Source organism: Phallusia mammillata, chromosome 4 (assembly GCF_965637545.1).
Source record: "Phallusia mammillata chromosome 4, kaPhaMamm4.hap1.1, whole genome shotgun sequence".
In the NCBI taxonomy this organism is placed as follows: Eukaryota; Metazoa; Chordata; class Ascidiacea; order Phlebobranchia; family Ascidiidae; genus Phallusia; species Phallusia mammillata.
In genome coordinates, this window is record NC_137255.1 from 28,093,813 (window position 1) to 28,105,848 (window position 12,036).

At 33.7% G+C, this 12,036-nt stretch overlaps 1 protein-coding gene across 1 annotated transcript in view; it reads right to left on the reverse strand.

The window, feature by feature from the left end:
* Window positions 1-12,036, reverse strand: part of LOC145223730 (uncharacterized) — a 51,317-nt gene that overhangs the window by 21,307 nt on the left and 17,974 nt on the right. The window contains exons 20-47 of the mRNA XM_080090121.1: window positions 10,063-10,216; window positions 9,471-9,553; window positions 8,802-8,937; window positions 8,653-8,735; window positions 8,409-8,562; window positions 8,262-8,344; window positions 8,037-8,190; window positions 7,796-7,878; window positions 7,648-7,714; window positions 7,310-7,392; window positions 7,096-7,249; window positions 6,855-6,937; window positions 6,155-6,308; window positions 5,429-5,511; window positions 5,215-5,368; window positions 4,974-5,056; window positions 4,826-4,892; window positions 4,488-4,570; window positions 3,799-3,952; window positions 3,548-3,630; window positions 3,334-3,487; window positions 3,094-3,176; window positions 2,394-2,547; window positions 1,668-1,750; window positions 1,454-1,607; window positions 728-810; window positions 514-667; window positions 274-356 (exon numbers count right to left, since the gene is read on the reverse strand). Coding sequence (XP_079946247.1) covers window positions 274-356; window positions 514-667; window positions 728-810; window positions 1,454-1,607; window positions 1,668-1,750; window positions 2,394-2,547; window positions 3,094-3,176; window positions 3,334-3,487; window positions 3,548-3,630; window positions 3,799-3,952; window positions 4,488-4,570; window positions 4,826-4,892; window positions 4,974-5,056; window positions 5,215-5,368; window positions 5,429-5,511; window positions 6,155-6,308; window positions 6,855-6,937; window positions 7,096-7,249; window positions 7,310-7,392; window positions 7,648-7,714; window positions 7,796-7,878; window positions 8,037-8,190; window positions 8,262-8,344; window positions 8,409-8,562; window positions 8,653-8,735; window positions 8,802-8,937; window positions 9,471-9,553; window positions 10,063-10,216 — 3,126 coding nt within the window. The remainder of the gene's footprint in view (window positions 1-273; window positions 357-513; window positions 668-727; window positions 811-1,453; window positions 1,608-1,667; window positions 1,751-2,393; window positions 2,548-3,093; window positions 3,177-3,333; window positions 3,488-3,547; window positions 3,631-3,798; window positions 3,953-4,487; window positions 4,571-4,825; window positions 4,893-4,973; window positions 5,057-5,214; window positions 5,369-5,428; window positions 5,512-6,154; window positions 6,309-6,854; window positions 6,938-7,095; window positions 7,250-7,309; window positions 7,393-7,647; window positions 7,715-7,795; window positions 7,879-8,036; window positions 8,191-8,261; window positions 8,345-8,408; window positions 8,563-8,652; window positions 8,736-8,801; window positions 8,938-9,470; window positions 9,554-10,062; window positions 10,217-12,036) is intronic.

Below are 12,036 nucleotides of genomic sequence, written 5' to 3' on the forward strand. Positions count from 1 at the left end.
TTCATCTTTTAACGTATTCTTCAAGGGTTAAAATTTACCTGTAATCCAATACTGATAGATTTGCTGTTTCAGAAGCAGTGAGATTATCAGGAAAGTTGTAACCCTCTGGTAAACAACCAACTAACTCCCAAACTTTCTTTGAGCAATTCACAGAATGTGGTCCATAGTACGTTGGACAAACATCGGGAAGATCTAGCATTGTAAAATAATATCACAATCTAGTTGGGGAATTTTTGAACATAATTGTTACACGACAATCTGTGATACACTGACCAATTCCAAAGCAGTTTAATTGTTCTTCTCTGTCACCAGCATCAGATTGTGTTATAGTCAAACTAAACTGAGTATGCAAAGCCCTGAAAATCAACAAACAATAATCTTTTCAATTAAAGTTTATGTGCTGATAAGAATGGTAAATTAGAAAAGTTCTTGTTCTATACTTTATGATGATCGAAACAAATTGAATAGCGATCAGAGAATGACTTTGAATACCAAAATAAACAAAGAACTTGCCGATAATTCAATAGTGACAAATTGGACACTTTAGAAGCTGTGAGATTATCGGGAAAATTGAAACCTTCTGGTAAACAACTAACTAGCTCCCAAACTTTCTTCAAACAATCAACAGAATGTGGACCATAGTAAGTTGGACAAACATCAGGAAGATCTGAAAATCAGGTAATTTCTAAGTTGATACAATTTACCAAAAATATAGAAACATATTTACCAATTCCAAAACAATCAAGTTGTTGATTGTCGCTTCCATTATCCGAACTGGTCTTGGTTGCATTCATGTGATCAAACAAATTTCTAACAAACAGATAGACAACATTCATCAAATAAATTAACAGTGGAATATTTATCAGGATAACATACACTTTCAAGAGTTGTATAGATTGTGTGAACTTTCATTATTTGCAGTTGGAACAAACTGGGACTTTTCATCTTTTAACATATTCAGGAAAGGTTAAAATTTACCTGTAATCCATTACTGATAGATTTGCTGTTTCAGAAGCAGTGAGATTATCAGGAAAGTTGTAACCCTCTGGCAAACAACCAACTAACTCCCAAACTTTCTTTGAGCAATTCACAGAATGTGGTCCATAGTACGTTGGACAAACATCGGGAAGATCTAGCATTGTAAAATAATATCACAATCTAGTTGGGGAATTTTTGAACATAATTGTTACACGACAATCTGTGATACACTGACCAATTCCAAAGCAGTTTAATTGTTCTTCTCTGTCACCAGCATCAGATTGTGTTATAGTCAAACTAAACTGAGTATGCAAAGCCCTGAAAATCAACAAACAATAATCTTTTCAATTAAAGTTTATGTGCTGATAAGAATGGTAAATTAGAAAAGTTCTTGCTCTATACTTTATGATGATCGAAACAAATTGAATAGCGATCAGAGAATGACTTTGAATACCAAAATAAACAAAGAACTTGCCGATAATTCAATAGTGACAAATTGGACACTTTAGAAGCTGTGAGATTATCGGGAAAATTGAAACCTTCTGGTAAACAACTAACTAGCTCCCAAACTTTCTTCAAACAATCAACAGAATGTGGACCATAGTAAGTTGGACAAACATCAGGAAGATCTGAAAATCAGGTAATTTCTAAGTTGATTCAATTTACAAAAAATATAAAAACATATTTACCAATTCCAAAACAATCAAGTTGTTGATTGTCGCTTCCATTATCCGAACTGGTCTTGGTTGCATTCATGTGATCAAACAAATTTCTAACAAACAGATAGACAACATTCATCAAATAAATTAACAGTGGAATATTTATGAGGATAACATACACTTTCAAGAGTTGTATAGATTGTGTGAAGTTTCATTATTTGCAGTTGGAACAAACTAAGACTTTTCATCTTTTAACGTATTCTTCAAGGGTTAAAATTTACCTGTAATCCAATACTGATAGATTTGCTGTTTCAGAAGCAGTGAGATTATCAGGAAAGTTGTAACCCTCTGGCAAACAACCAACTAACTCCCAAACTTTCTTTGAGCAATTCACAGAATGTGGTCCATAGTACGTTGGACAAACATCGGGAAGATCTAGCATTGTAAAATAATATCACAATCTAGTTGGGGAATTTTTGAACATAATTGTTACACGACAATCTGTGATACACTGACCAATTCCAAAGCAGTTTAATTGTTCTTCTCTGTCACCAGCATCAGATTGTGTTATAGTCAAACTAAACTGAGTATGCAAAGCCCTGAAAATCAACAAACAATAATCTTTTCAATTAAAGTTTATGTGCTGATAAGAATGGTAAATTAGAAAAGTTCTTGCTCTATACTTTATGATGATCGAAACAAATTGAATAGCGATCAGAGAATGACTTTGAATACCAAAATAAACAAAGAACTTGCCGATAATTCAATAGTGACAAATTGGACACTTTAGAAGCTGTGAGATTATCGGGAAAATTGAAACCTTCTGGTAAACAACTAACTAGCTCCCAAACTTTCTTCAAACAATCAACAGAATGTGGACCATAGTAAGTTGGACAAACATCAGGAAGATCTGAAAATCAGGTAATTTCTAAGTTGATTCAATTTACAAAAAATATAAAAACATATTTACCAATTCCAAAACAATCAAGTTGTTGATTGTCGCTTCCATTATCCGAACTGGTCTTGGTTGCATTCATGTGATCAAACAAATTTCTAACAAACAGATAGACAACATTCATCAAATAAATTAACAGTGGAATATTTATGAGGATAACATACACTTTCAAGAGTTGTATAGATTGTGTGAAGTTTCATTATTTGCAGTTGGAACAAACTAAGACTTTTCATCTTTTAACGTATTCTTCAAGGGTTAAAATTTACCTGTAATCCAATACTGATAGATTTGCTGTTTCAGAAGCAGTGAGATTATCAGGAAAGTTGTAACCCTCTGGCAAACAACCAACTAACTCCCAAACTTTCTTTGAGCAATTCACAGAATGTGGTCCATAGTACGTTGGACAAACATCGGGAAGATCTAGCATTGTAAAATAATATCACAATCTAGTTGGGGAATTTTTGAACATAATTGTTACACGACAATCTGTGATACACTGACCAATTCCAAAGCAGTTTAATTGTTCTTCTCTGTCACCAGCATCAGATTGTGTTATAGTCAAACTAAACTGAGTATGCAAAGCCCTGAAAATCAACAAACAATAATCTTTTCAATTAAAGTTTATGTGCTGATAAGAATGGTAAATTAGAAAAGTTCTTGCTCTATACTTTATGATGATCGAAACAAATTGAATAGCGATCAGAGAATGACTTTGAATACCAAAATAAACAAAGAACTTGCCGATAATTCAATAGTGACAAATTGGACACTTTAGAAGCTGTGAGATTATCGGGAAAATTGAAACCTTCTGGTAAACAACTAACTAGCTCCCAAACTTTCTTCAAACAATCAACAGAATGTGGACCATAGTAAGTTGGACAAACATCAGGAAGATCTGAAAATCAGGTAATTTCTAAGTTGATTCAATTTACAAAAAATATAAAAACATATTTACCAATTCCAAAACAATCAAGTTGTTGATTGTCGCTTCCATTATCCGAACTGGTCTTGGTTGCATTCATGTGATCAAACAAATTTCTAACAAACAGATAGACAACATTCATCAAATAAATTAACAGTGGAATATTTATGAGGATAACATACACTTTCAAGAGTTGTATAGATTGTGTGAAGTTTCATTATTTGCAGTTGGAACAAACTAAGACTTTTCATCTTTTAACGTATTCTTCAAGGGTTAAAATTTACCTGTAATCCAATACTGATAGATTTGCTGTTTCAGAAGCAGTGAGATTATCAGGAAAGTTGTAACCCTCTGGTAAACAACCAACTAACTCCCAAACTTTCTTTGAGCAATTCACAGAATGTGGTCCATAGTACGTTGGACAAACATCGGGAAGATCTAGCATTGTAAAATAATATCACAATCTAGTTGGGGAATTTTTGAACATAATTGTTACACGACAATCTGTGATACACTGACCAATTCCAAAGCAGTTTAATTGTTCTTCTCTGTCACCAGCATCAGATTGTGTTATAGTCAAACTAAACTGAGTATGCAAAGCCCTGAAAATCAACAAACAATAATCTTTTCAATTAAAGTTTATGTGCTGATAAGAATGGTAAATTAGAAAAGTTCTTGTTCTATACTTTATGATGATCGAAACAAATTGAATAGCGATCAGAGAATGACTTTGAATACCAAAATAAACAAAGAACTTGCCGATAATTCAATAGTGACAAATTGGACACTTTAGAAGCTGTGAGATTATCGGGAAAATTGAAACCTTCTGGTAAACAACTAACTAGCTCCCAAACTTTCTTCAAACAATCAACAGAATGTGGACCATAGTAAGTTGGACAAACATCAGGAAGATCTGAAAATCAGGTAATTTCAAAGTTGATACAATTTACCAAAAATATAGAAACATATTTACCAATTCCAAAACAATCAAGTTGTTGATTGTCGCTTCCATTATCCGAACTGGTCTTGGTTGCATTCATGTGATCAAACAAATTTCTAACAAACAGATAGACAACATTCATCAAATAAATTAACAGTGGAATATTTATCAGGATAACATACACTTTCAAGAGTTGTATAGATTGTGTGAACTTTCATTATTTGCAGTTGGAACAAACTGGGACTTTTCATCTTTTAACATATTCAGGAAAGGTTAAAATTTACCTGTAATCCATTACTGATAGATTTGCTGTTTCAGAAGCAGTGAGATTATCAGGAAAGTTGTAACCCTCTGGTAAACAACCAACTAACTCCCAAACTTTCTTTGAGCAATTCACAGAATGTGGTCCATAGTACGTTGGACAAACATCGGGAAGATCTAGCATTGTAAAATAAAATCACAATCTAGTTGGGGAATTTTTGAACATAATTGTCACACGACAATTTGTGACACACTGACCAATTCCAAAGCAGTTTAATTGTTCTTCTCTGTCACCAGCATCAGATTGTGTTCGAGTCAAACTAAACTGACTGTGCAAAGTCCTGGAAACAAACATAACAATAATCTTTTCAATTAAAGTTTATGTGCTGATAAGAATGGTAAATTAGAAAAGTTCTTGCTCTATACTTTATGATGATCGAAACAAATTGAATAGCGATCAGAGAATGACTTTGAATACCAAAATAAACAAAGAACTTGCCGATAATTCAATAGTGACAAATTGGACACTTTAGAAGCTGTGAGATTATCGGGAAAATTGAAACCTTCTGGTAAACAACTAACTAGCTCCCAAACTTTCTTCAAACAATCAACAGAATGTGGACCATAGTAAGTTGGACAAACATCAGGAAGATCTGAAAATCAGGTAATTTCAAAGTTGATACAATTTACCAAAAATATAGAAACATATTTACCAATTCCAAAACAATCAAGTTGTTGATTGTCGCTTCCATTATCCGAACTGGTCTTGGTTGCATTCAAGTGATCAAACAAATTTCTAACAAACAGATAGACAACATTCATCAAATAAATTAACAGTGGAATATTTATCAGGATAACATACACTTTCAAGAGTTGTATAGATTGTGTGAACTTTCATTATTTGTAGTTGGAACAAACTAAGACTTTTCATCTTTTAACGTATTCTTCAAGGGTTAAAATTTACCTGTAATCCAATACTGATAGATTTGCTGTTTCAGAAGCAGTGAGATTATCAGGAAAGTTGTAACCCTCTGGTAAACAACCAACTAACTCCCAAACTTTCTTTGAGCAATTCACAGAATGTGGTCCATAGTACGTTGGACAAACATCGGGAAGATCTAGCATTGTAAAATAATATCACAATCTAGTTGGGGAATTTTTGAACATAATTGTTACACGACAATCTGTGATACACTGACCAATTCCAAAGCAGTTTAATTGTTCTTCTCTGTCACCAGCATCAGATTGTGTTATAGTCAAACTAAACTGAGTATGCAAAGCCCTGAAAATCAACAAACAATAATCTTTTCAATTAAAGTTTATGTGCTGATAAGAATGGTAAATTAGAAAAGTTCTTGTTCTATACTTTATGATGATCGAAACAAATTGAATAGCGATCAGAGAATGACTTTGAATACCAAAATAAACAAAGAACTTGCCGATAATTCAATAGTGACAAATTGGACACTTTAGAAGCTGTGAGATTATCGGGAAAATTGAAACCTTCTGGTAAACAACTAACTAGCTCCCAAACTTTCTTCAAACAATCAACAGAATGTGGACCATAGTAAGTTGGACAAACATCAGGAAGATCTGAAAATCAGGTAATTTCAAAGTTGATACAATTTACCAAAAATATAGAAACATATTTACCAATTCCAAAACAATCAAGTTGTTGATTGTCGCTTCCATTATCCGAACTGGTCTTGGTTGCATTCATGTGATCAAACAAATTTCTAACAAACAGATAGACAACATTCATCAAATAAATTAACAGTGGAATATTTATCAGGATAACATACACTTTCAAGAGTTGTATAGATTGTGTGAACTTTCATTATTTGCAGTTGGAACAAACTGGGACTTTTCATCTTTTAACATATTCAGGAAAGGTTAAAATTTACCTGTAATCCATTACTGATAGATTTGCTGTTTCAGAAGCAGTGAGATTATCAGGAAAGTTGTAACCCTCTGGTAAACAACCAACTAACTCCCAAACTTTCTTTGAGCAATTCACAGAATGTGGTCCATAGTATGTTGGACAAACATCGGGAAGATCTAGCATTGTAAAATAATATCACAATCTAGTTGGGGAATTTTTGAACATAATTGTCACACGACAATTTGTGACACACTGACCAATTCCAAAGCAGTTTAATTGTTCTTCTCTGTCACCAGCATCAGATTGTGTTCGAGTCAAACTAAACTGACTGTGCAAAGTCCTGGAAACAAACATAACAATAATCTTTTCAATTAAAGTTTATGTGCTGATAAGAATGGTAAATTAGAAAAGTTCTTGCTCTATACTTTATGATGATCGAAACAAATTGAATAGCGATCAGAGAATGACTTTGAATACCAAAATAAACAAAGAACTTGCCGATAATTCAATAGTGACAAATTGGACACTTTAGAAGCTGTGAGATTATCGGGAAAATTGAAACCTTCTGGTAAACAACTAACTAGCTCCCAAACTTTCTTCAAACAATCAACAGAATGTGGACCATAGTAAGTTGGACAAACATCAGGAAGATCTGAAAATCAGGTAATTTCAAAGTTGATACAATTTACCAAAAATATAGAAACATATTTACCAATTCCAAAACAATCAAGTTGTTGATTGTCGCTTCCATTATCCGAACTGGTCTTGGTTGCATTCAAGTGATCAAACAAATTTCTAACAAACAGATAAACAACATTCATCAAATAAATTAACAGTGGAATATTTATCAGGATAACATACACTTTCAAGAGTTGTATAGATTGTGTGAACTTTCATTATTTGCAGTTGGAACAAACTAAGACTTTTCATCTTTTAACGTATTCTTCAAGGGTTAAAATTTACCTGTAATCCAATACTGATAGATTTGCTGTTTCAGAAGCAGTGAGATTATCAGGAAAGTTGTAACCCTCTGGTAAACAACCAACTAACTCCCAAACTTTCTTTGAGCAATTCACAGAATGTGGTCCATAGTATGTTGGACAAACATCGGGAAGATCTAGCATTGTAAAATAAAATCACAATCTAGTTGGGGAATTTTTGAACATAATTGTCACACGACAATTTGTGACACACTGACCAATTCCAAAGCAGTTTAATTGTTCTTCTCTGTCACCAGCATCAGATTGTGTTCGAGTCAAACTAAACTGACTGTGCAAAGTCCTGGAAACAAACATAACAATAATCTTTTCAATTAAAGGTTATGTGCTGATAAGAATGGTAAATTAGAAAAGTTCTTGTTCTATACTTTATGATGATCGAAACAAATAGGCTAACGATCAGCGAATGACTTTGAATATAAAAATAAACAAAGAACTTGCCGATAATCCAATGCTGACAAATTGGACACTTCAGAAGCTGTGAGATTATGAGGAAAGTTGTAACCTTCTGGTAAACAACCAACTTGTTCCCAAACATTCTTTAGACAATCAACAGAATGTGGACCATAGTAAGTTGGGCAAGCATCAGGCAGATCTTATGAAAAACACAATAAGAGATAAAGACAATATTCCTTGCAAGCATATTTTATGGCATGTCCAATGTACCTATTCCGAAACAATTCCTTTGTTGTGTTGAATTACCAAAATCAGAGTCATTTTTAACATGAAACAATTCATTGGCCAGGTCTCTGAAAAAAAGTTTAAGAGTGTATAAAATATGCCAATGGCAAGGTTAATTTCAACCAAGCTTACAGGTATTTGAGTGCAGATAAATAAGTAACTTCAGATGAAGTAAGTTTATCAGGATGTTTCTTTCCTTCTGGTAAACAACCAACATTTGCCCAAACTGTTTTCAAGCAATCCACTGAGTGAGGTCCATAGAATTGTGGACAAATTGAGGGGAGATCTAACAAAAAGTAGAAAAAAATGGGAAACACAATGATGAAGTGTGATAAATATTTCTTAAACAACTTTGTGAAAAACCTTTAGCACTTACTAATTCCAAAACAATTCAACTGTTCTGATCCCACACCACTATCAGCTGTGGTTTTGATCGAATTCATAGAATTATAAAGATTCCTAGAATACATGAAACAAAAATAAAAACAGGGCATCTGAAAACTACTTTTAAATCACAGTGCTTACTTGTAATCTACTGAAGAAAAAGTGAGATTATTAGGTGACGCATGGCCTTCTGGTAAACAACCAACTAACTCCCAAACTTTCTGTAAGCAATCAACAGAATGTGGACCATAGTAAGTTGGACAAACATTAGGAAGACCTGCAAAGATAAAAGAACAACATCTTGTGACAAAATATTTTTTGTTAAAATTAATGAACAAAGACAAAAAATGTTTGTTTTTTAACTTTGATTTTTTGGTGTGGTAAGAAAATGTGACAAAGTAATGGAAATAGCTAAAGTACATTTCATACCAATTCCAAAACAGTTTAATTGTTCCACAACAATGCCAGTGTCTGCATTATTCTTTGTTGCATTGATTTGATTGACCAAAGCACTGCAAAAAAATTAAAAATTCAGACTTTTATACACATAAACTTGATTTTTGTGGCAATGAAAAACTCACAGGTAATCCACAATAGCTGATAACATTGTTTTTTCAGAAGTGGTGAGGTTATCAGGAAAGTTGTAACCTTCTGGTAAACAACCAACTAAATCCCAAACTTTCTTTAAACAATCAACAGAATGTGGGCCATAGTAAGTTGGACAAACATCAGGAAGATCTGCATAATAAAAATAATGCAAATGATTTGGGTTACTTCATAAACATATTGTTCCTTTGCAATGAAACTCACCAATACCAAAACAGTCCAATTGTTGCAGTGAATCACCAGAATCTGAATCTGACTTAATCTGAGAAAATTCATCCACCAAATCCCTAAATAAAATCAAAATAAAACCAAGTTAACAAACAAAGTGGAGAAAATATCGCAGACCGCAACATATACTCATAATGATGTGAGATCAATGTTGCTAATTCCAAAGAACTAAGCTTGTCAGGATATTTCTCTCCTTTTGGTAAACAATCAACATTTGCCCAAATTGTTTTCAAACAATCCACTGAGTGAGGTCCATAGAATTGTGGACAAGTTAAGGGAAGATCTGGAAAATTTAGTGGCAAATTGTTACACATCAATCAATTGTCAGAACAAAACATGAAAAATTGGCTTATTTTGTTCACAACCAACATTAAAAATGCTGCAAAAAGAGTGGCCACAAACAGCACAATGTTTTTACTTACCGATTCCGAAACAATTCAACTGCTCTGAACTGACACCACTGTCAGCTGTTGTTTTAGTTAATAGCATTGATTCATGCAAAGTTCTGCAAACAAAAGCAATAGAATATTTTACAACTTTTATCAAAAGTTAAACTTTCAACAGTCACCTGTAATTCATAGACGATATAGATATAATTTCAGAAGCAGTGAGATTATCAGGAAAGTTGTAACCTTCTGGTAAACAACCAACTAACTCCCAAACTTTTTTCAAACAATCAACAGAATGTGGACCATAGTAAGTTGGACAAACATTGGGAAGATCTGCATAAACAATACAGTATGGTCACTAACTCCAAAATATTTGCAATATCCTCTTTTTTGAGCTTCATGTTTCGCATGTTGTGTTAAACAAATATTACAATTACTGATTAAAACTCTTCAAAAGCTAATCCTAACAATTGATGCATCAGTGACAGCAGCTGCAGCGGTCTTGCATCAAGAATTAGATGGAGTATTAACCCCTTTGGGATTCTTTTCCCGGACATTCAGCCTAACACAAAAGAAATACGCGGCGTTTGATCGGGAGCTTACAGCGATAACCTACAGCACCCTGAGCCATTTCCGCCACCTAATTGAATCTCAAAACTCGATAATCTACACTGATCACAAACCAATAGTGGCCGCAATAAAATCAGCAACTAACAAAGAGAATGTACGCCAGGCAAGAGCATTCGCACAAATATCAGAATATTCAGACGACGTAAGATACATAGAAGGGACCAAAAATGTGGTAGCAGACACATTATCAAGATCCCAGATTAATATGGTCTTCAAACATGCCACAACTATCAATTGGAAAGAGATTGCATTAGCCCGGCAAAAAGACAAAAGTTTTAGTATGGAGATTAATACAGGTTTAACCGCTTTTCCTTTGTCTTTCTTTGCAACACTTCTTATTAATTGCTGTTAATGTTAATTGGATTCTATTTGAATAAGACTTCTTGAAACATTTCTGTCGCTGATAATCAAATAAACCAACAATGTAGTCAACGGATTATACAAGTGGTGCTTTCTGGAGTTTATCTCCCAAGGAATCTTGAGGCAGCAGTTTGAACTATAAACTTAGTGAGGCTCATAGCGCAAACCTATTGCGTTGTTAAATTGTGAGAGTAGCATTACCAGTACTTGAAGACCGCGCCCAAACCTCCGCAAAGGTAAGTTTATTTTTTCATGTTGATGTTGATCAACGACGTTTTGCCTGACATAAATGAAACTGAAGTACGTTTATCGAGTTTAAATTACGTCTTAGGTGAAACCTTCGTCAAAATTGAAAATGCGCGTAAAAAGTCAATAAAACGACATATCATTGCTGCACAAAAAACAGCTGATTTCTAATTACCCCAACGACTGTCTCGTAAAACGTCTGTCCGGACGTCAAGCTGAGCACTCCCGCTCTGCCGCCTTAATCGTGAACCAGTAAATTCCTCCCTTGGGACTTATATCTGACTGATAGCGTACACATATTATGGGTTGCAAAGGTAAGTGGCTAAATTTTAAATACTAAACGAATACCCTGCTTAAACAAATGTTAAATATTTTGAACATTTCTGTACCATTGGGCTTGTATTTCTGGCCTAAAACTAAACCCTATTGTTTCAGGGTTTATAGGGTGAAAAATAGGTGAATCCGAAAAAAAGATACAAAATTCTCAAAAAAAATCTTACATTGCACCAAACAACAAAGCATGAAACTCCAAGATGCTGTACTTTAGTTAGTACAGCCATTTAAAAAAAATTACGTTTTGGTGGCCTGTGGGTAAACTGCTAGGTCAATCGAGGTCAAACTTCAGGAGGATCAAATTTGGATTATTAACTAACATCTCTGAAAATTTGAATAAATTTAAAGCACTCTTTCTTGACCAAACACGTCTCACAAACCAGCATTAGACAGAAAAAAGAAAAAAAGATACAGACAAAAACAATATGTGTCCCCTTCAGGGAAGGGGACCCATAATTACTGATTAAAACTCTTTAGTAGACAGTTACAAAACTTCATTACATGCTTCCCATACCTTATTTTAGTTATTTACTGTTTTAACCATACTTTAAAGTTTCAGGAACAGCTAGACTTAAGAGTGCTTA